A 24248-nucleotide genomic window follows, 5' to 3' on the forward strand; every position below is an offset into this window, starting at 1 on the left:
TAAGATGCCGTATTGTCAGGTTCTGAGAGATCTGTATCAGAAAGGTCTCTTTCTGCATATGCAAAGAGAGTGATTGAATTGGACAGTCGAGCAGAAGAGCATTTTCAAACCATATCTCCAACTCTCAGATCCTCAAGGAAAACCAGGGCAGAATCTGGAGATTCTCTAGAAAATGTACCTTCATTACCTCTTCTCAAAGAATTGAATGTCCTTAATAGAATTCTTGATGTGTCAGAAGCCAAAGTTAAAGAAGAATCTAGTCAAAAATCAGAAATACAGGAAGAGGTAAAATATGGAAAATTGGAGGAGGGTGAGATTGAAGATGCCTATCCTCTACAATCTGGGAAATCTGATGTCTTACTGAAGCTAGACCTGGAACAGGGGGATTCATCTGAAATTCTTTCAAAGAAAGATCTTCTTTTGGATTCTGTAAATGTTCAGAAAGATTTAGTTAAATTAACCATTGAAAATCTTCATAAAAATGAGGAAATACTGAAAGAGAGACAGTCAGATCAAGATATGGTTCATAGTCCGAAATTCCAGTCAGAAAACGACATTTGTGAACAAAAGAACACAAAGGAAAGGGATTCATCTTTGTCAGAACATCTTTCCGTTCCTAAAGAGTTACCATACTCTGAAGATTTTGAAGTGTCTTCTTTCAAGAAAGAAATTGCAATTGAATTGTACAAAGATGATTTTGAGGTATCCTCTTTGTTGTCTCTCAGGAAAGACTCTCAGTCTTACAGAGATAAGTCACAGCCAACAAAGAGTTCTAGAGGTAGAGCTACTAGCTTTGGTAGTGATGATGAAATTAGTGAATGTTTAAGTGAGCCAAGCCTTTCCATTCACAGCAGTGTCCACTCTGAAAGGCTGTTAGAACTCAAGTCCCCTACCGAGCTTATGAAAAATAAGGAGCGCAGTGACGTAGAGCATGAAGAGGGAGTTACTGAATCACCTTCCTTGATTTCAGTTTCTATTACAGATGAGTTACTTGATTTCCACATTGGTGATAGGGTGTTAATTGGCAATGTTCAGCCAGGAACTCTTAGATTCAAAGGTGTAACTAGTTTTGCAAAAGGATTTTGGGCTGGAGTGGAGTTGGATAAACCTGAAGGAAATAACAATGGAACATATGATGACATTGTATATTTTGTATGCAAAGAGAAGCATGGTATTTTTGCTCCTCCTCAAAAAATATCTCACATTCCAGAGAACTTTGAAGACTATACAGACATAAATGAAGATGAAAACTCTTACTCAGATGAACAGTATGGTCAATATTATAATCAAGAACAAAAAGATGCAGATGGTACGAAGTCTGATAGAGAAAAAGATGCAATTGAATGTTTTTATGAAAAATCTCTATCTGGTGTGCACAATAGAAAAACCTCAGTGGACAGAAACCTTAAAGAAGAAACAGAAAATATACAAGACAGTTCTGGAGCACTTGAAGCCTGCATTCACCAGCGCTCTTCAGTGGATTCGCTGATTTCTTCTTCGAAGGAAAACAAAGATCTTGTTTCTGGTGCCATAGAAAAGGTTTCCATTGCTGTGGAAGATGATACTTTAGATAATACCTTTTCTGAAGAGTTGAAAAATCAGCAAGTTACTGAAAAGGAAGAGAACCTATATTCAGAAGTTTCAGAAAAGCTTTCTACCCCACTTCTTGACCTTTTAACAAAAGAAAAGAACCAATTAGAAGCCCAGCTGAGGTTACCACTATGTAAGGAAAAAAAGTCAAAGCACCAACTGGAAAGAGTCAGCTTACTGACAGATAGTTTACTAAAAGTCTTTGTGAAGGATACAGTCAATCAACTGCAACAGATCAAAAAAGCTAGGAATGAGAAAATCCAGCTTAGCAATCAAGAACTTCTTGATGATAACCAAAAGAAAGTACCATCCCAAGGCCTATCCCAAAATCTTGAGGAGCAGTCACTAGCTGGTCCAAGTTGCTTCGTAAGGTCTGAATTAGAAGATGAAAAAGAAGAGATTTCCTCTCCAGATATGTGCCCCAGATCTGTAAGTAATATTTCATCTCAGAAAAAAAGTGTTGATTTACCTTACCTGTATAGTGCAGTTTAAACTGTGGCTCCTAATAGTTTTTTCTTGATGTATATTAGATAAAGATCATTGTACTAGTTTTTAAAAGCCATGTATTTTTCTGTGTGAAGTATAATTGTCCTCTGTTATGTCATGAGTAGTCACTATAAGGTTGTCACAAACACTAGGAGGTTTATGGGAACTAAAACGTCAATTTAAACTTCTGATTTGACAATTCCTGTATACTCTCAAGAGTATGTACAAATTTATTCCATGGAGTTTTACCAATGGTTCTCAGTTCAGTTCTTCAAACCCATTTTTACCAATGAAATTATTTCTACTCAGTTATCATTGCCCTGCAGAGATTATCAGTTGTGATGCTGATTTTGGTAAAACTGAATATATCCACTATGACATACTCAGACCATCAGCTTGTTTAGGCTGCCCATGGACAAGTGAGCAAAAGTAATGATTTTGAGTAACTTGAGCCAGAAAATCACCATAATCACCAAAGGTGAGAAATTCCACATCCCGTTTCCATACCAGAGAGAAAGATAGTCCTTCAGAAACAAAATAATGATGATACAAAAAGAAAATGAAAGCATTAATCAATAAACATTTTATAAAAAGTCAATTATAAAACTTAAGCAGAGTAGCAAACAGGATAGTTTTTCCTTAAATTTCTCATTAGTAGCCACCAAACTGTTTTGCTTTTCTTATTTGGACAGAAATATTAAATATATAAATACATTTACTTTGTCTTAAAAAAAAAAACTTAAGTGATCTGAAGTCACTAAATAGTATTCTGTTTGAATGTTGCACTTCTGTAGGAGAGTCCAGTGTTTGGTGCCAGTGGGCAGGAAGAGCTCGCTAAGAGACTTGCAGAACTTGAGATCAGCCGGGAGTTCCTGAGCGTGTTAGGAGATGATCAAGACTGGTTTGAAGAAGACTTTGGCTTGAGCTCCTCTCACAAGGTCCAAAAAAATAAGGCAGAAGAGACAATTGTACCTCTAATGGCAGAATCTAAAAAAGCTCCCCAAAAGCCATGTGAGACATTATTCTCAGTCCCACACACTGCAGAGGAAGTAGAAATTCTTGTACATGATGCAGCAGAAGAACTTTGGAAATGGAAAGAATTAGGTCATGAGCTTCATAGCATCAGTATTCCTACAAAACTGCTTGACTGTGTCAGTAAGGGTCAAGATATAGAAAGCACTAGTAAAAAAGTTTACAAACAGGTATGTAACATGGAAGGATAATTCTAATTCTTACTCCATTGTCTAAAATTTGGATTCTTAGCCATTTTATTTCTTTTTTTCTCTATCAAGGCGGTTTTTGATTTAACAAAAGAAATTTTTGAGGAAATATTTGCTGAGGATCCCAACTTGAATCAGCCTGTCTGGATGAAGCCATGTAGAATCAGCTCTAGTTATTTCCGGCGAGTTAAAAATCCAAATGACCTTGATGAAATCAAGGTAAACCGCAAACTATAGAGTATCTCCTTTTTTGACTTGCTATTTATTTACACAGATCTATAAATGCCCTAGAAGCAGGTATTCTGTATTATTAATCACCTTTTGTATCCTTATGGCCTAACACATAGTGGGTATTTAACAAATATTTGTTGATTCATTGAATTCATAAGCAGGAGAGGGGTGGGGTTGAGAGGGAACCCTAAATCCTCGGGTTTTTGCAAAATAAAAGAAGATTTTTATATATACACACAAAATTTATATTTATTATGTAATATTTTTATAATTAAATAATATATTAATATTTAAGAATAAATTATTGCAACTCAAAGCTGTTTTAGGTAAGTTTTTGGTAATTTAAAGATAACATAATGTTCTAGACGTGCACATGAAAACATAGTCTTTCAGTATGCCAGCCCTGGGCACCTAGATGTTAATCACTTTTCATCCCCGATTTTGGAGATTTCAAATTGGTAATGTGGTTTTGAAATATGTAAGATAGTAATATGATAGATAAAAAAATATTTGTTTTGTTATTTAAGAAATTCTTGAAAATATTAGGTGGCAGAAGCTACAAACCAACTTTGAAGTCAAATTGGTGAAAATATATTCACTGCCTATTCACATCTTTCCTTAATTTAGTAAAGGTAGTATTTCCAGAGCCTGCCTCTCAAACTGTGTATATATGAATCATCTGGTAATTTTGTTAAAATGCAGATTCTTATTCAGTAGGTCTGAAGTGGGACCTGAAATTCTCTATTTCTAAAAAGTTCCCAAGGAATTGTGTTTCCCAAACTTATTTGATCATAAAATGCTTTAAAAAAAAAAAAAAACATACTGCACTAACAGAACACCAACAGATATTTATGAAATGTAATGTATAGTTAAATCACATTGGCAAACTATGACCTATGGGCCAAATTCAGCCCACCACCTGTTTTTATAAATAAAATTTTATTGAACCACCTCCTCTCCTCCTTGCTTACATATTGCCTGTGGCTGCCTTCCTGCTATAACAGCAAAGTTGACTGGTTGCCACAGAGACCATATGGCCCACAAAGCCTGAAATGTTTACTTTCCAGTCCTTTACAGAAATGTTTGCTCACTCCTGGCTTAGATTACAGTAAATAACAACAACGAAAAAGTTTTCACAGATGAATTTGATTTGTTGTCTTTTTTTAAAAAAACCCTCTTTAATGATTTTCAACTTTGAGGAATCATCTCATCATTATTACTGTTATTATCAGTACCACTTGAGGAGTTTTATCCAAACACACTGGTGTACTCTAGTCCTTCTAGACCTCTGCAGTAGATAAACTCTTTGTTTATTTGTCAGTTTTTTGTTTATTATTATTTTTTAATTTTATTTTTTAATTATCTTTTTTTTAAAGTTAATAGATCACAAAAATCATAAGAGGTTCCCATATACCCCACTCCCCACCCCCTCACCCCCATCAATTTTTTTATTGTATTTTTCTTAAGATACATAGATCACAAAAAATGTTACATCCAAAAAATATAAGAGGTTCACATATACCCCCTACACCCCCTCAGCCCACTCATCCCACATCAACAGTCTCTTTCATCATTATGGCACATTCATTGCATTTGGTGAATTATATTTTGGAGCACTCCTGCACCACATGGATAATAGTTTACATTGTAGTTTACACTCTCCCCCAGTCCATTCAGTGGGTTATGGCAGGATGTATAATGTCCAGCATCTGTTCCTGCAGTATCATTTAGGACAACTCCAAGTCCCAAAAATGCCCCCACATCACTTCAACACATGGGAGCGTACACACACACACTGGTACATGTAGGGGAAGGCTGTGATGAAGTGTGGGAGCATGTTAAATATCTTCTCAGGTGATTCTGATTCATAAATGTGTCCCTTTCCCCATTAAGAACGTTGTTTTTAACAAAACAACAATAAAAAATAGAACAAATTATTAATGTCAAAGAATAAAGTTAAAACAATACCGTCATCAAAATGCATACATTAATACAACACAATAAATGGTGCCCACTAATTTTAATATTGAAAAGTTTTTTAACGGTAATAGTTCAAATACTATTGGCAGTAAAATTATGGTTCTCATACTGAAATGTTGATTAATTTTTTTTTAATTTAACATATTTCAGGTCTTGGTGCTTCACAGTAAACTATCCTAGTCAAAGCCTTATACATTTCTCACATGGCAGTGCCACCAAAAATTATTTTGAGATTTATTAGATTGAGATTTTTTGTTTGTTTGTTTCTTTAATAGTTTTGCCAGCTTGAAGTTAGCTAACAAATATGGGCAAAGGGAATGCTAAAGTGGTTTTTCTTTGTAGATTCATCAGTGGGTTTTATTTTTGTATATTTTGTAAATACAAATTTTTAAAGTGAATAAAGACTGAGGATTTGGAATGTTCTTCTCTTCCAAATTGCTAAGTGGAATAGCAAGTGGAAGAAATTTGTATCATATTTTGTTATAAATGTGGTATTCTTACTATAAATCTGTTCACCTCATTGTGAACACTTACACCCTAGAAACTGTGTGTTTCATTCAATCCTTTTATTTTCACAGAAGTTCATAGCAACTGAAGTACTCAAATTGTTCAGTCTTAAAAAGGAGCCAAACCACAAAACAGATTGGCAGAAAATGATGAAATTTGGAAGAAAGAAAAGAGATCGAGTGGATCATATCCTGGTCAGTGTATACAACTGAGCTATTTTTATTTTGACCATGCCTTCTAAATAATTCAAAATATAGTTAGATTCTGAAAGGAAAAGAAATATAAGTGATCTTAAGTCTACAAGATTAAAGTCTTAAACCTTCATTTACTGTATTTCTACCCCTCTGTTTTGGAAATTCCTTTCTTTTATACTTGGTAGATGAATATTTAACTTAGTCAGAAGTATTTTGTGAGTGTAGAGAACTTGGGAAATGAAAACTTGAACAGAAGCAAAGTTTACGGACTGAACTGAAAAGAGATCAGTGGATTATAACTTGGGCTCTGGAGCCAAACTACCTAGGCTTAAATCTCTGTTCTAACACTTAGTGTATAGTCTTGGGCAAGTGATCAAACCTGTTTGTGCCTCATTTCCCAATTTACAAAAGGAAGATGATTATAATAGTACATACCCATACCCAATAGGACTATTAAAAGAATTAAATAAATATTTATATATATGTATAAAGCACTTAGAACAGTTCCCTGCACAAATAAGAACTCAGTAAATATTAACTATTATCATCTCATCATTATTACCATTATTATTACCCAGAATTTTAGCTGGATAATAATTTGTTTCTGCAATATATTTTTCTCACATCAGAAATACTAATTATATTAAAATATATATATATTTTTTTAATTATCTTTCTTCCCTAAGGGAATATTAAGTAGTAACAAACCTTAACAAAACCTAGAGAGACTCAGCTATTACTTGATTCAGGTTTGACCCCCCAGGTTTTTATGCTGGACTTTCTAACTTACCTATATTGATATTCGTATAATGAAAAAAAGTTTAATGCTTAAATATATCTTTCCCCATGTATGTATCTCTCTTTTGCTTTGTTTACACAATAACCATAATAGATAACATTTGTCTAGTGTCTCACAGTTTATCATTCTTCCTCATGCCATATCTCATTTGATCCTCATAGTAATTGAGGTAGAAAGGACTGGTGTTATTCTGTTTCTCCAATGAAGAAATTTAGCTTCAAAAGTATTAGTGACTTAAATAGGAAATAAGAGCCAAGATTTTTTTTTTACATATTAATAAAGCAAATAATTCATCCAAAGTATACAACAGTGGTATTTGGTATAATCACATAGTTGTATATTCATCACGACAATCATTATTAGAACATTTTCATTATTTCAATAATAATAAACAAAAACAAACAAGAAAATTCTTTACCTCTCAATCACTCTTTGCTTCCCCTGCAAGAGCCAAGATTTTAACCATCTAATTCTTCATAAATATTTACCTCTGAAGAAGATAAAGTTGTTCTCATATTTCTGTAGTGTTTTATTAATTTCCAAGATTTTACTTCTTCTACTTCTTAGGAATTAAGAAAAAAGCATCTCAAGAGAGATTCAGGGCTCTCTCTGCCTAGAAGGGCCTGCACCAAAATTTGGTATTTCCATCTTTCTCTCCCATTTCTCAGCAAACTCTGTTTTCCCCCAATATCCCAAATAAATTCTGTTTACTGGCCTAACTTAAAAAAAAAAAAAGGCTCAGGGAAGCAGATATGGTTCAAGTGGTTTAGCCCCTGCTTCCCACATGGGAGGTCTCAGGTTCAATCCCTGGTGCCTCCTAAAAGCAAACAAAAACAGAACAGATGTAACTCAGTAGCTGAGGGTCTGCTTCCCATATGTGAGGTCCTGGGTTCAATCCTCAGTAACTCCTAAAAAAAAAAAAAAAAAAAAAAACGCAAACAAATGAAAAAACCAATTCAGGGGCACTGATGTGGCTCAGTGGTTGAGCACCAACTTCTCATGTAAGAGGTCCCGGGTTCAATTCCAGGTCCCGTTACCTCAAAAAAAGAGAAAGAGGGAAGCAGATGTGGCTCAAGTGATAGAGCTTCCGCCTACCATATGGGAGGACCTGGGTTCAATCCCTGGGGCCTCCTGGTGAAAAAGAAGAAGAGAAAGCATGCCTGGGCAGCAAGTCAGTGCCCACACAAGTGCCAGCATGGTAAGCCAGTGAGCTAAAGTTCCCATGCAGTGAGCCAGGGGCCACACGAGTGCCTGCACAGTGAGCCTGTGCCTGTGGAAATGAGTCATGCAACAAGATAATGACGCAACAAAAGAGAGACAAGAGGAGAGTCAAGGTGAAGTGCAGCAGAAGCCAGGAATTGAGGTGGTGCAATGGACAGGGAGCCTCTCTCCACATCAGGAGTCTCCACAATAGAATCCTAGTGAATCCTAGAGGAGAGAAAATGAGAAGACAACACAGACAGCAAAAACAGCAGGACAGGAGGAGGGGAAGGGGGGGAAAATAAATAAATAAATCTTTTTTGAAAAAGAGATTCATCTACTATCAGTTGAATTGATCATATCTCCTATAAATCATCTCTGCACACTTTGAGTCAAGAATTGTGCTGATTAAGGACTGATGTCGGAATGGTAGGCAAAACAGACACGGACCCTACCCTTCATTAATTTACAATTTGCTGGCAGAGATTAACTATTAATCTATAGTTTACACAGGTGTTTACTTAAAAATTAAATAGCAAAAGTAGAAGAATAGGGAACTGTTGTAAAAGCACAAACCAGGAGAAACTGATATAATGAGGATGCTCAGAGCAGGCTTCCCTGAAGAGGTGACATTTGAGCTGAAATCATAAAGGTAAATAAGCATTAACTGAACTGTATGGTAAAAAAAAAAACAATTTGGGGAAAGCAAACCACTTGTGCAAATACCCTGAAATGGAAAAAGGAATATGATTTGTGCTGAAATGTCGTAATAGTTGGAGAGTGAAGGAATAGTATAGGGGAAACGGACTTTGGCCCAGTGGTTAGGGCGTCCGTCTACCATATGGGAGGGCCGCGGTTCAAACCCCGGGCCTCCTTGACCCGTGTGGAGCTGGCCATGCGCAGTGCTGATGCGCGCAAGGAGTGCCGTGCCACGCAAGGGTGTCCCCCGCGTGGGGGAGCCCCACGCGCAAGGAGTGCGCCCGTGAGGAGAGCCGCCCAGCGTGAAAAGAAAGTGCAGCCTGCCCAGGAAAGGTGCCGCCCACACTTCCCGTGCCGCTGACGACAACAGAAGCGGACAAAGAAACAAGACGCAGCGAATAGACACCAAGAACAGACAACCAGGGGAGGGGGGGAAATTAAATAAATAAATAAATCTTTAAAAAAAAAAAAAAAAGATACACCGCTATCATATGCACAAGAAAAAAAAAAAAAAGGAATAGTATAGATAAAGTCTATCTCTTGCAGCACTTTATAATCTGTCTTAAGGATTTTCGATTTTATGTTAAAGGCAAAGAGCTTAAGAGAAATTACAATATCAAATTTCCAGTTTTAAATCACTGGAGGAATGCTTCAAAAGAACCAAAAGTGGAGGAAAAAAGACCAACTAAAAGGGTATTATAGGTGAAAGATGTTAGCTTAGGTGTATTAAAGCAAAATTTCTTCCATAAATTTATCTTGAGCACTTGTCAGAGAAAATGAAAGAACTAGCATAGGCAGTAGACCTATGAACTGTGAACTCCCAGTTCATAATGACATGGAGAGCAAAGATTTAATACATACGGCTTCCAGCTTGTACACAGCTTTCTCTTCACATGGTTATAAAATCTTCCTAATAGTGATAAGGTTAAATATATTATAAGGGGAGTACAGCAATTTGGCGCCATCTTCAGATCTGAACTATTAATCACAAATAGCAAGTAATATATCTAAGAAGCAAACAATAAGCAAAAAGACCTGCGACTCTTAATTAAATGTACCAAACAACAAGGTATTGTCCCCTGACAGTGGAAGCATCCAGCAATGACAAGGTCTATTAAGCAGAGACATCTCTTCAGCAGTTAACAGAAAATTCTCAAACATACAAACACACAAAATGTTTCTTTTGCAAGTATATGATGATTATAGATTGGGTGAAGGTGATGTCTGTGTATAAGAATTGAAGAGATTCAGGAACTGGGAAACAAAATATAAATTATGCAACTATCCCCTTTTCTGATCATAAAATAATTTTGTACTTTCTACCGAGAGCCCTGGACTTGTGTAACTTTTTGCATTCGTTCACTTTCTTAATGTTTAATGAAATGATACTCTTAGTCCCTGAACTAATTATTAATAAGAAACGCTTAGTAAACCAGGCTCTTCTCCTCTTATTGGAGTTAGGCAACCCAGCATTTGGAGATTTTAATGGTTTTGCAGGGATTTAAAACAAGTATTTTTTATTTTTATTTATTTATTTATTTAGATTTATTTTTTTATTTATTTCTCTCCCCTTCCCCTCCCCACCCCAGCTGTCTGTTCTCTGTGTCCATTTGCTGCGTATTCTTCTTTTGTCCGCTTCTGTTGTTGTCAGTGGCATGGGAATCTTGTGTCTCTTTTTTTTGTTGCATCATCTTGCTGCGTCAGCTCTCCGTGTGTGCAGCACCATTCCTGGGCAGGCTGAACCTTCTTTCGCGCTGGGCAGCTCTCCTTAACGGGCGCACTCCTTGTGAATGGGGCTCCCTTACGTGGGGACCCCCCTGTGTGGCATGGCACTCCTTGTGCACATCAGCACTGCTCATGGGCCTGCTCCACATGGGTTAAGGAGACCCGGGGTTTGAACTGCGGACCTCCCATGTGGTAGACGGATGCCCTATCCACTAGGTCAAGTCTGCTTCCCAAACAAGTATTTTTTTAATAAAAAAAAGCAAATGTTTTTCCTTTAGTACAAAAGAAAATGTCTCAAAAATAGGAATTACGAAGAGGTTTTAAATAAATTTTATAAAATAGTCATGCTCATTTTAGAAAGTTTAGAAAATACTGATTAATAAAAAGAAAATAATAATAAAGTTCACTACTAGGTAACTTCTACTATTTTGACATAGAGATCTTTTGTCTTTGTACAGAGAATTTTTTTAACTAATTAGGATCATCAGAGTTCTGTAATCTCATTCTTTTCACTTAATGTGGACATTTTTTTCCATGTCCCTAGATGTTCCTTTTTTTTATATTATTTTTAATGACTTTAATCTATTTTATTTTTGTGGAAGTATAGTATTCTATTGATTGGATATTTAACCGGTCAATAATTTTTTTGCTTTTTAAACAACACTATTGTAATAAATAGCTTATGGTATATCTTTGCACATAGTTCTGGTAATTTCCTTAGGATAAATTCCTAGAAATAGAATTGTTGTTTAAAAGTGTATGCAAGGAAGCAGACTTGGCCCAATGGATAGGGTGTCCGTCTACCACATAGGAAGTCTGCGGTTCAAACCCTGGGCCTCCTCGACCCGTGTGGAGCTGGCCCATGCACAGTGCTGATGCACGCAAGGAGTGCCATGCCACGCAGGGGTATCCCCCGTGTAGGGGAGCCCCACGTGCAAGGAGAGCGCCCCGTAAGGAGAGTCACCCAGCACGAAAGAAAGTGCAGCCTGCCCAAAAATGGCTCCGCACACACGGAGAGCTGACACAGCAAGATGACGCAACAAAAAGAAACACAGATTCCCATGCCGCTGACAACAACAGAAACGGACAAAGAAGAACACGCAGCAAATGGACACAGAGAACAGACAACTGGTGGGGGACGGGGGAAGGGGAGAGAAATAAATAAAAATAAATCTTTTAAAAAAAAGTGTATGTAGAATGTTAAGACTTTATACATGTTGCCAAATTTTCTTGAAAAATGTTGTACTAAATTGCATGTACTCACCAGCTCTGTGTAAGACTGATTCTTCTTACCTTTGCCAAAACCAGCTATTATGAATTATTGTTATGAGTTTTGCCTAATAGGCAAAAGATGAGAGTTCATTTTACTCTATATAATTTTATTATTGAGGCTAAATTTTTGTTGACTATTTTTCTGAATCTTTTTACATGTTTAATTATGAAATATTTCAAAAGTACAGCAAAAATTAGAAAATAAGACAAAGACCAATGTTTCTCCACACCCTTCCATTCTATTCTGAGTTGAGTTTCCCATCTTTTGTATTTCTTTTGTATTTCTTTTGTATTTTGTATTCTTTTTGTATTTTGCATACTTTTGTATTTCATTAATTTTGGGTGTGCAGTTAAACTCTCAGTCTTTCTCTGAAAATGTTTTTATTTCCCTTCACACTCTTAAATGATAGTTTAGCTGATTATAGAATTATAGATTTATAGTTCTTTTACTTCAGCTATTCAAAGATATTATTTCACTGTGATCTGTCCTCTATTATTGTTCTTGAGAAATGTCATTGCAATTGTTTGTGGGCAATCGCTCTTGTCTTTATCATTGCTATTTAAGGTTTTTGTTTTGGTGTTCTCCAATTTCTCTGGATGTGTCTAGCTGTGGATTTATTTTTATTTATCCTACTTTAGATTCGTTGTGCTTATTGACTCTAGATTCATATCTTTACAGAATTTTGAAAATTTCTCAGCTATTGTCTTTTAAAATATTGCCAATTCCAGATTCTTTCAGTTTCCTATGGCACTCTTGCAGACATATCTTTGACCTTATTCTGTCTTTCATGGCTCTTTACTCCTCACCTAAGCAGTTGTAGCACTTTCCACTATTTTAAATTCCTATTTGTTTTTGTTACTTAGGATTTTCTCTCCTTACTCAGGATTTTATTATGTATTACAAAAATATTTTGTAATATTTTATTTAGTATATCTATTTATTTATATAAGAAGTTTTTTTGCATTATCTTACTGTATTATCTTACAATGTATTACTTACATTTTGCTGGAACTGAATCTTGCCAGCTAATTTCCTCATACAGTTATTTGGGTTGTTTTTTGGTTTTGCTTTTTTCTTTTTTTCTTTTTTTCTTTTTTTTTTTAATGTACTCCAAAACTTTTTCAAAATTTATTTTTAAATATTTGGTTATCATAATTTAAAAGATCAAGAGATGACAGTGGTTAATATTTTGGTCAGACAAAATGAAGCCATCTTTTCATATAAAATTGATGATTTTTATTGTTTTCCTAGAGTTTTGACTCTTGGTAATTTTTCTTAAGATCTCTAATTTCAAAGGGTCCTGAAACTTCTTAAGCCTCATTTAATATTTTTGAGTATACTAAACCCCAAAGTGTTCTCATGGCTGTTCACTAAAATTTGAAAGTATGGCGTAGCAGTTAACATCAAGCCCTCTGAAATCAGACTGCTGTAAGATTCTGATCTTGTTTCTTCCACTTATTCACAATGTGACTTTGGATAAGTTATCTTACCTCTCTTTGTCTCAGGTCCTCCATCTGTAAAATGGCAACCTCATAGAGTTGTTGTGATGATTAAATGAGATAAAATATGTAAAAGTGGCATATAGGAGCTCTCAAAAATATTAGATATTTATCATTTTCATTCATTTACAATGGTTTTCTTACATGATCCTTATCCTCCCTCCTGCAAATAGCCAGAATCCAAATTATGTAGATGAGAACTAGGCCAACAATTTGATTTGGTGCTAGAGTATATAACTATGAAGATTTTTGCTATTTAAGGTGTAATAGTAAGAATTCTAATTTTCTATTAAAAACATACATGCATTATAAGATGGGAAGAAATTTGGAAAACAGTTGAGAAATAGTTGTATGGTTGTTGTGGGATTACAGTTAAATATTTTGTCTCGGTTTCTTTGAATGATCTTACTATAGTGTTTTGGTAATCCACGTTTATTCCTTGTATTTCCATTATAAACACAGTATGTTCATTATAGAAACTTTGAAGTTGCAGAAATGTAAAAGAGAAACTCACCCATATTTTCACCATCCAAAGACTGTGGTTAGCATCTTGATATATTTTCTTCATCTTGTTTCTGTGCACGGGTTTTTGTTTTGTTAATATGGTTGTGGTCGTTCTATATATCTGTAATAGTGTCAACAATAAAAATTAAGTTAAAAGCAAAAAAAAAAAAAAAAATACATGCACTTAAAGCTGTTTCATTCCTAGCATTTTTCTTCCCTACCTCATTCCTTCACCATCTTTTTTTGTGCATTGCCTCACTGTGCAGGGGCTAGCCTCCTCTCCGTGCTGCACAGGGGCCTTGCACCTCTCCATGCAGGTCTGGGACACCTTTTTTTCTTTTTTTTACCAGGAGTTCCTGGGGATCTAACCTGGGTCCTGCTTGAACCACAGCTGCTTCCCTATACATAGCATTTTTAATCGGCCACCAATGTCTGATATAGCATCCTTAAGGACAGAAGCACTTTGGCTAAGAACAGGCAGACTGTCATCTCTACCTCAAGGTCCTAATGCTACCAGTAGATTTAATTCCCAGAATGTTGTGACTCCTACTTTCTAAATGATATCATACTGTCAGCCATATTGTCAAGCTTTTCAATGCAATTTTCTAACCAATTTCAATCTTTCTTTCATCACCCTGGATTGTGGTGTTAACACAATTAAGACATGTGAAAAGAGGACTCTGAGATATGCATAAATGACCTGCTACATAACAATGGGGAACAAATAGAGAATACTGGTAATTTTTTCCCTGATTAAATGTTATTGAAAAGAATCTACTTAGTTCCAAGGAGCCCCAGGGGCCAATTCAAATTGATTCCAGACAATCAATAATTATTTCATATACACTTATGTGCCAGGCAATCCTAGGCACTGAGAATACATTAGTTAACAAAAGAGACAAAACTCAAGAAATTTTCATTCTAGTAGGGTAAGATAGATGAACAAAAAAAAAAAATAAGTTGAATATATATAGAGAAAAAAAGAATATTGGGGAAGGAAGGATTGCAATTTTAGGTAGGGTAGCTGGGGAAAGTCTGACTTAGATGATGACATTTGGGAGAACAGTCCAAGCATAAGTTACAGGGGGACCTTGCATGTTGGAGGAACTTTCATTGTGTTTAGAACAGAGCGAGGGTTAGGAGAGAGTAGTAGGAGATGACATCCCAGAAGTAATAGGAGGGCCAGATGAAGAGTTCATTTTGGACATGTTAAATTTGAGATGTTTAATAGACATCCAAATAGAGAAATAGAGTCTAGAGTTCAGGCAAGAGGCATAGACCAGAGATATGAATTTGGGAGTGGTCTGCATATAGATGGTATTCAAAGCTGTGAGACCAAGAAGAGAATGTAGACAAATAAAGAGGAGGCCCGAGGACAGATTCCTGGGATATTCCAATGTCTACAGAGTTAGAATGGTGAGGAGAAACCAACAAAGGAGACTGAGAAGGAGCAGCCAGTGAAATAGAGGAAAGCCAAGAGAGTGGCATACTGGAAGCCAGGTGAAAATTCTTCAAGAAGGGAGTAGGCATCAATTCAAATGCTAATGGATCAAGTAAGATTTGAATTGAGAATTTACCTTTGAAATTAGCAATGTGGAGGTGGCTATTGATCTTTATTCGATATTAATTCAAGCAGCATTGGTGATAGGGATTGGATGTGTGTCTAATTGGAGTGGTTCCAAAAAAAAATGAGAGACAAATTAGGGAAAGCAAAATGAACACTTTTAAGGAGTTTTGTGGTAAAGAGAAAAATGAAGGGGTTAGTGGTGACAAGAGAGGTTCTTTAGCTCTTTGTATGTGGTATGGAAAGGTTCGGTAGGGAATATTTGATGATACAGGAAGAGAGACTGCTGGAGCAATATCCCTGAGTAGAGGGGATGGAATTCATACATGGTGGGAGTGGAGGGGTGTCAGCCTCAAACTTAATATTAATTGCTCTTTTTAAGCACTCATTACATGTTTTTTTTTTTAAGATGGCCTTTTCTCTCCTTTTTTAAACTATTTTTTTATGTATTTCTCTCCCCTTTCCCCCTTTCCCCCTTCTCCACCCCCCCCCCCAATTGTCTGTTCTCTGTGTACATTTGCTGTGCGTTCTTCTGTGACCGCTTCTATCCTTAACAGCGGCACCGGGAATATGTGTTTCTTTTTGTTGCATCATCTTGCTGTGTCAGCTCTCTGTGTGTGCGGCGCCATTTTTGGGTAGGCTGCACTTTCTTTCGCACTGGGCGGCTCTCCTTACGGGGCGCACTCCTTGCGCGTGGGGCTCCCCTACACGGGACACACCCCTGCGTGGCAGGGCACTCCTTGCACGCATCAGCACCGCGCATGGGCCAGCTCCACACAGGTCAAGGTCCGGGGTTTGAACCGTGGACCTCCCATGTGGTAGGCAGACGCCCTATCTGTTGGACCAAGTCTGCTTCCCTCATTACATGTTAAACTATGCTATTAAACATTTTGTAATTTCAGATTAAGAATAATTTATAATTTAACTATTGCTGCTTGGACTGAGAAGATCCCTAATCAGTCTTAGCTACACTAGGCATTATTAGAAGTGAGTGAAATACAGGGATATGTTTTAAACATAAAGGCCTTTTGTTAGCCAGAAAAGAATCTCTTTCACTGACCCTTTACCACTTCACAAACAGTGGCCTCTATTAATTTACATCTCAGATTAACTAAGAATGTTAGCCAATTTTAGCAATGCATTCTCAAAGAATGTATAATGTGGAATAAGTAACAAGTAATTAGAACATTCGCATATCCTCTATGTACAGTAGCCTTGAAAATCTCCCTGCTGTAGGCAAAACTGCACTTAAAATGGCAAACCCTGTAGTGAAATCATCCAGCTAATAATTGAATCTCCTTTACAACCTATGATCTAATATGCCCACTTGCTCCTGATTTTCTCCTTACTGCTAAGTTCTTACTCATATTGTATCTGAATTCATTAATTTTCACGTAATTACAATTTGCTTCTACAGCTTTGGGGCTTTATATAAGAATTTTAATTCTGACTCTACCCTTTTGAAGCAGCTATCATGTTCTACCTGAGTCTTATTCTCCTGAATGCCAGTATTCTTTCCTGTTGTCTAACATTGTTTCGAGTCCCTTCAGCATCATCAATTTTAGTTGTATCAATGTCCCTTTATAAATAGTCTTTAGAATTGACCATATATTTCATCTGTTGTTTAGTACAGTATCCCTTGTTCCAGATACTATGATTAATGCAATTTATGATCACACTGTGTTTTTTTGTTTGCTTTAGTGGTATCATACTCATAGGACTTACAAGAGCTTGGGAAAACCTCAAGACAAAACCCCAACCTGTACTCTTGTATATATATATTTTTTTGACCCAAGTACAGAACCTTATTTTATTCCTTCTTCTTACTAAATTTGGCCCATGGTTCCAGGTTACCAACACATTTTTGGATTCGCTTTTCTAACATAGTCGTTATATTTGCCAGCTTCATGGCGTCTCTGTAAAATTGATAAGCCAGCCTTCATCTAGGTCGTTGCTAACAATAATAAACTGGATGGTACCAAAAACAATCACTAAATATATTCATATACAAAGATTTGTTTGGCACATTCTATTTGCATTGTCCCAGTCATTGGGGAATTCTAAATAGAAAGAAACAGTCCTTTAGGAACTCACAGGCTAATGGAAGAAGAGATAAACAGAATACAATTCATTGTGGTCATAGCTGTCCTGGAATATGAATAAGATAGAATGATAACAGAGAGGAAAAAGCTCTTTAGTTCTCCAAGCAGAAACTTGTTTTCAGGTTTAGAGTCATTCTTTAATCAAACAATTGTCAATCTACTTAATTGACCTGTCTCTTTTTTCCCATCTTACTCAGAAGGATGTGGTATAAGACCCTAACATATGCTTGCTGTAATCCGACACATTCTATTTACCACATTTCTCTATTCTACCAGCTTCATATACTGTCAAAAAAAGAAAATGAAGTTAGTGTTTTTTAAATTTTATTTAATTAATTTATTTGTACAACTTACATCATTCCAACATTCATCTATCTGTGAATAAAATCAGGAACAAGAATATGTATAATAGAATAGAATAAACTCTGAAGACCAGAAGAGAAAAATAGAGACAGATTTACAGGCTATGAGATCCTGCAGTTGCTATAGTTGAAAGTCCAAGTTGGACTTTCAGCATTCTGACGGCCAAGGCAAAAAGGGAATCATGTCAGATCTCACTAAATGAGATGGAAATAGTTCTTGTTGTTAAGAAGGAGCAACGTTTTCTCAGCATAGACTGCATTGAGGGTACACTGGGCCATATAATGGATAATGTTCTGAACAAATTTTAATGTGACTGTTATTAAGACAGTGTTTCCCAACTTTTGTTATTGGGAAATTACTCAAATAACATTTAATATCAAAGGCTGAAAGAATCTATCTATAAAAGGAAACTTGTGCAACTTTGTTTGAACAATTCAACATACTTATTGGGAGTGGGCACTTCTTTGTGACTAGCACGCCTATTAACTTTCCCAGAATATGGTTATCCTTCAACACCGGTTTGCAAGTAGGCTTTTTTCTTATAGCATCCTTAAGTAAGAAGGGAATATCAATCCTTGGTAGGTTAATAAGGGTTTCTCATACACCCACTCAAAAGGATTCTGTGGCTGGAGGGTGTCACTTGGTCTAATGGACTAATGTACATTGTGAATTTCCTAGAGAGAGTTTTCTAAAACTTATTGAACTATAGAATCCTTTTTGTTGGCACACTTGTTCCATGGAACATAAATTAGGGAACAGAGGTATGAATGTTCAACTTGCCCCTTGATCAGACCTCTCCAAAGAGAAAGAATGTGGCACTGCCTCATCATATATTTGTCAACCCCAGCCTAGAGTATATATTGGGCAATGCTATTCTTCCTCTCTGACTCTCCCAAACCTCAGGATGATGTGATCTCCTCCTTCAAGATTCTTCCCGTTTCCTTATAACGGCAGATAAGACTATATATTCCCCTCTTTACTTCCTCTGTCTTTTTCAAAATGAAACTGTAGTCAGGAGCTTGTTGTTACAGGCTTTTTTTTTTGCCAAGTTAGACTTCTAGGTAGAACCCTCATCACCGCAATAAGCTTTTTCTGAATTTGCGACTAGGTTTAATTCCTATATACATTCCCATATATTGATGTAGGCAACATATTTCTAATCCCTAATATCTGTAGAATACTGTATTACTATCAAATGGAAATGTAGCTTTGAGGCCATTTTTCTTTTATTCGGCAATTGTTTTTTCAAATTTTCTGCAATTTTAAAAGGAGTATTGATATCGTTGTATAAATTACCTTTTGTTCTTCTAGCTTATTTCCTCAGGCTGTATTCCTGTGGATAGGGACTACAAAGTCAGTGAATGTAATTGATTTCCAAGCTTTTGTGTATCAGTGATTTTGTAACCTTTTTCTCTTCTAAATTCTAGGTACAGGAACTCCATGAGGAAGAGGCACAGTGGGTGAACTATGATGAGGATGAGTTGTGTGTGAAGATGCAGCTGGCTGATGGGATTTTTGAGACCTTGATCAGAGATACTATTGATGTTCTGAATCAGATCAGTGAAAAACAGGGGAGAATGCTACTTGTGTGACACCTTGCAAATAAATCGAACACTGAGTGCTAATATGAGTCCTGGGCCTTTCTGCCTCCTGATATATACCCCATCTCCAGCATAGCAAGAGTGCTTCTGGACCTTGTACCTGTTCATAAAGACTGCTGGTTTGGAGTTCATGGGACAATCTGGTATATCTGGTATTACAGCCTTTGCCTTTAGAGACTGCCTACTGGATTAATTGATTATTTTTGGTTTTACTCCTGATGTTGACACATAGTATAAATGCTAGGTCTCAGACGAGGGCTGAAAACACCAGACTTACCTCTTAGCTTAGACTAGGGTATCACTTCCTCAAGTCTGAAGTCAGGCAAGAGAAGTTATATAGATATATGCATCATATCATTTTTGAAATTTATTGTTGGCCTATACAATGAAAATCAAAAGTGGACCTTATAGTCTCTAAACAGTATTAAGCTCTTAACCACTTCTAAATAGGCAAGTTTAATAATGTGTGCCTATTTCACCTTCTGGAGTTCATTTCTTTTTGAAGACCATTTTCTTCCATTATTGCAGTTTAGCAGCACCAAGTGAACTGTGAAGTTAACAGGAGTAAATGGTAGCCTTGCAATCTGAGCACCATTTAAAGAATGTCAAACCTTTGCATTACTTTCAGTTTTCTGTATATGGGCATAAAAAACAAAGAAATGCTCCCACTGAAGACTGGGCTCAAAGGATAGATGCAGGGCTGGTTCTTCCATCCCTTGTTTTACCCCTGCACTTTTCTTATTCATTCTGAACCTCTACCAGCTGCTCCCAGAATCACAGATACTCAGGACCATCTCAGGCATCCAGGCATGGCAAAAGTGGAAATAATTCATTTTGGCCTTCAATCCTTCAACTCCCATCTCTACCCAAGAAATCAGAGACACTGTTACTTGAATGATGTAGGAAATGAGTGTGTGCACCAAAGACATAAAGATACTGTCTATTGTTTGTGTGCTTGTTTTGCGCTTATGGACCATTTTTTAATTTATTTTAAGGTAAATTATTAAGTTGAAAATGTGTGTCCCTATTCAGAAGTAAAAGATTCTTCTTGTAATAGTAAAGTTCTGTCTTGAAGTTTCAATGGTTCATGCTTTTTGCACAGGAAATCTATGAACAAACTCATACACATATTGAAGAAGTTAGTTTAATTCAGTGAAAAGAAGATGAGCTTTTCCAAGATCACCTGCAGTAGCAGGAATAGAATAAAATGATTTAAAGACACTGTAAAATCTAATTCTGCCTCTCTTGCAGCATTGCTTTTCACAACTATTACCTTACTCTGAAAAAAATTATATAGACTCCAGCTGCTACATTAAAGTGTATGGAATGCTCTCTGGGACCTCAGTACCTTGCCTTCTTGACTGGTTTCTCTCAATCAGTGCTATCCCTCTTCAAGTAATCTAGAAGAATGTGGATTATCTTAGGCGTGAATGCAAATGCCTTAATATTGAAGGTCCTGCTTAGAAGCATGATATAAGACATCCACTGGATTCATATTTGCAAATATCCTGGAATGTTATAGCTTCAGAATATGTTTTTAAAAACCCCAAAGATGGCATAATCTTTAAGTGTGCATGTTCATTCATTTCTGCATCTTTCCTCCAAACTTGCCTTTTCATCTCAAAATTTTCACTATGCACACTTCCACTTCTCTTTGGTTTCATCTTGTCATTATGAGAAACGTAGTGAAATAATCATTGGAATATTTGCATTTTGCACAATGACTGGTGTGATAGCTCTTGACAAATAAGAAAAGCACTGAAATGTTGTGACTGGGTCTGGGGAAATGCTCAGATTGATATATTACCAGCATTTCTTCTGGGCTTTTGGTGTTGAGCTGTAGTCCTGTAGCCATAATAAGCAAATTGACTAAAAGAAGCAAGGGTTTCTTGGGGTTATTAACCAGTAGTGTGGAAATATTATTTTCATGTGGCCGAGGAAAAACAAAGGCTTTTCTTTCAAAAGGTTTGTGTTTTTTGGAAGACAAAACATCTTGTCTACATCCATTGGCTGTATGTTGGATCACATTGTCCTTATGATACTGAAACTTTACAGCTGCTGTAAATTTTTTATAAACTAATAAGAAAATATTATAATAGGAATATAGGTGGTTTTTCTACATCCTCATTATTTGAGCTTAAAATCAATTTTTATTAGAAAGTTATCTTTATTCTTCATTACATTACAATTCCAGAAAAGGAAAAAAATTAGTAATATAAGTCCATGGAATCAGTGATCTGGACTTAGAGTCCCCTAATAAGAATTGCTGCCAAGAATGTGGCAGTAAATGTCCTAACATTCCCCTACTGCCTTTATTATCTTAGGAATCTTGGGTTCCAGATGATAAGCAGGAACAGATCGGTCTTACTCCTTCCTAGAAATGGTTATCCATAGTTTGGTAGCAAACATACTCACACAAGAATGTGTAATTAGCAAATTCATTATTTTAACTGTTTATATATATATAATTGAAAATGAGTTTAATTTTAGAATTAGGGATGATAATTGTGGATACCCAGCCACTCGTTCAATATTGGGATCTTTTTAATCAAGGTCTGCCTCTTAACCAAGAATCTAAATATACCCTCTTTCTAATTGTGTTCCTTCTCCCCACCCCACTCCTGTCCTCTTTCACTCTTCATAATTCCTCTAAGAAAAAGATCTTTACATCAGTAGTAATATCTTTTAGAATAGCACCATCAGAATTTAGTAGTAAACCAACAATAGGCTTCAGATTTATTTCTGAGTCCAAAATAATTTGTGCTATCCAGGGTACTTAACTCTGGGTTAAATAAGTACAGGGTATAGATTCCCTTTTCAGGTCTAAACAGGAATTTTTACTCTAGGGAAAAGTGGGGAGAGCTCAAAAGTAGTTCATAAGGAAGGTAATTTGTTTTTCTTTTACCTAAGCTCCTTCTGTGACTACAGGTCTTTGAGAAATTATCTTTCAAAAGAGATTTCATTGCTCATAAGAGTGTTGTGGCCTATTGATAAAAACAATTTTGTTCACTTTCTTGTCTTGAAAAAAAAGTGGCCTTAGCTTTTTGCAATACTTGAATAAAGTGTGTACTCGCAAAAGAATTTCTGTAGCACAGCATTAGAGACTCATAACTTTTCTGCAAGTTCAAACTTAACATCTTCCTTTTACTACCTTAAGAATACTAGTGAATAAAATATTAATATTCTAAAAGCAAATGGTAGAAACTACAATGATGTTTAACACAAATTGTAGGAACTTACATGTTTACAAATCATCTTAAACTGGTTGTGCAGCAATTCAATAAAATACCTTTGTATTATAAAAATGTGAAGAAAAAATGTAAACTGAACTGATGTAAAGGAGGTATTGTTTTAATTAACCTATGTTTAATAGCTTTTCCTTCTGGACTTTGCAAAGCCTTCTTGGTAAACACATTGCAAAGCATTCTCTGGGAGGCTCAGCCTCCTTGTGTGTACTGTATTGTGCAGACATGAAAAAATAAACCCGTTTACTGTGTATGTGTAAATAGCCTGGTCATCAGGCCTTTTTCAGCCAATAGTCACATCCAGTGCAACTTTGCGCAGAAGACTTAGGGTGTGGTTTGTAAGTATAAACTGTAAAATAACTGGGATGAATTCCCATGTATACCCATGTAAATATCTTTGTTAACTGAAATGTACTTTAAGAAAAGATAAAATCTGTAAATAAACTGATTTATAAATTAATTTCCTGTAAGTTCATTTTTTCTCCTATAAAGCCAAGTTTAGAAAACTATTCCCTTATTACTGATTGCTTATTTGTACATAGGACACTTGTGCTTGGGCAATAAAATAAGGTGAGCTCTGTGTAAGAGCTATTTATTCTGCACATAAGTCCAATGAGCCTAGGTTTTGACAGGCTCCTCATTCATTCGATAATTGGTGAGCACCACCTTCATGTGCTGAGCAATGTGATAAGTGCTGAGGAGAGTAAAGAAGACAAAGTCCCTGACTTTATGGAGCATAAAGACAAATGAAAGCGTCAATAGGAAATTTGAAAAACAATTCGCGACAATTGGAGTGTTGCCAAGGAAGCATACACAGAGCTAACTCAACGCTCTAGCTATTGATCACCCTTGCAAAATGTACAGAAAAGTCACACATGCAATTAAGTGGGCCACAAAGAAGGACAGCCATCTAATGATGAAGTGTGGAGACTACCATTTCTAGAAATTATGGGCTTGGAGAAGAATGGAACTGGAGGTTTAAAAGGAATTCCAGGAAACGGACTTGGCCCAGTGGTTAGGGCGTCCATCTACCACATGGGAAGTCCACGGTTCAAACCCCGGGCCTCCTTGACCCGTGTGGAGCTGGCCCATGCGCAGTGCTGATGAGCGCAAGGAGTGCCCTGCCACGCAGGGGTGTCCCCCGTGTAGGGGAGCCCCACGCGCAAGGAGTGCACCCCTTAAGGAGAGCCGCCCAGTGCGAAAAGAAAGAGCAGCCTGCCCAGGAATGGCACCGCCCACACTTCCAGTGCCGCTGAGGACAGCAGAAGCAGACAAAGAAACAAGACGCAGCAAATAGACACAGAGAACAGACAACCGGGGGAGGGCGGGCAATTAAATAAATAAATAAATCTTTGAAGAAAAAAAAAAAGGGAATTCCAAGGAAAGAAATGTATGCTGCTCTGGATAATGATTCATCTCTGGTTCAACAGGTTGGAAAAAATAACCTCCGTCATCTCACCTGAATT

General features: G+C 36.5%; 1 protein-coding gene across 4 annotated transcripts in view; it reads left to right on the forward strand.

Annotated features, from left to right (window-relative positions):
* CEP350 (centrosomal protein 350) overlaps positions 1–23242 on the forward strand; it is a 188895-nt gene extending 165653 nt beyond the window's left edge. For all 4 annotated transcript variants that reach the window (XM_058274814.2, XM_058274815.2, XM_058274816.2 and 1 more), the window contains 5 exons: positions 5–2019; positions 2871–3278; positions 3369–3515; positions 6086–6208; positions 19364–23242. In XM_058274814.2, coding sequence (XP_058130797.1) covers positions 5–2019; positions 2871–3278; positions 3369–3515; positions 6086–6208; positions 19364–19528 — 2858 coding nt within the window. In that variant the 3' untranslated portion in view covers positions 19529–23242. The remainder of the gene's footprint in view (positions 1–4; positions 2020–2870; positions 3279–3368; positions 3516–6085; positions 6209–19363) is intronic.
* Positions 23243–24248: the final 1006 nt, after the last annotated feature.

The sequence above is a fragment of the Dasypus novemcinctus genome, chromosome 13 (genome assembly GCF_030445035.2).
Source record: "Dasypus novemcinctus isolate mDasNov1 chromosome 13, mDasNov1.1.hap2, whole genome shotgun sequence".
NCBI lineage: Eukaryota > Metazoa > Chordata > Mammalia > Cingulata > Dasypodidae > Dasypus > Dasypus novemcinctus.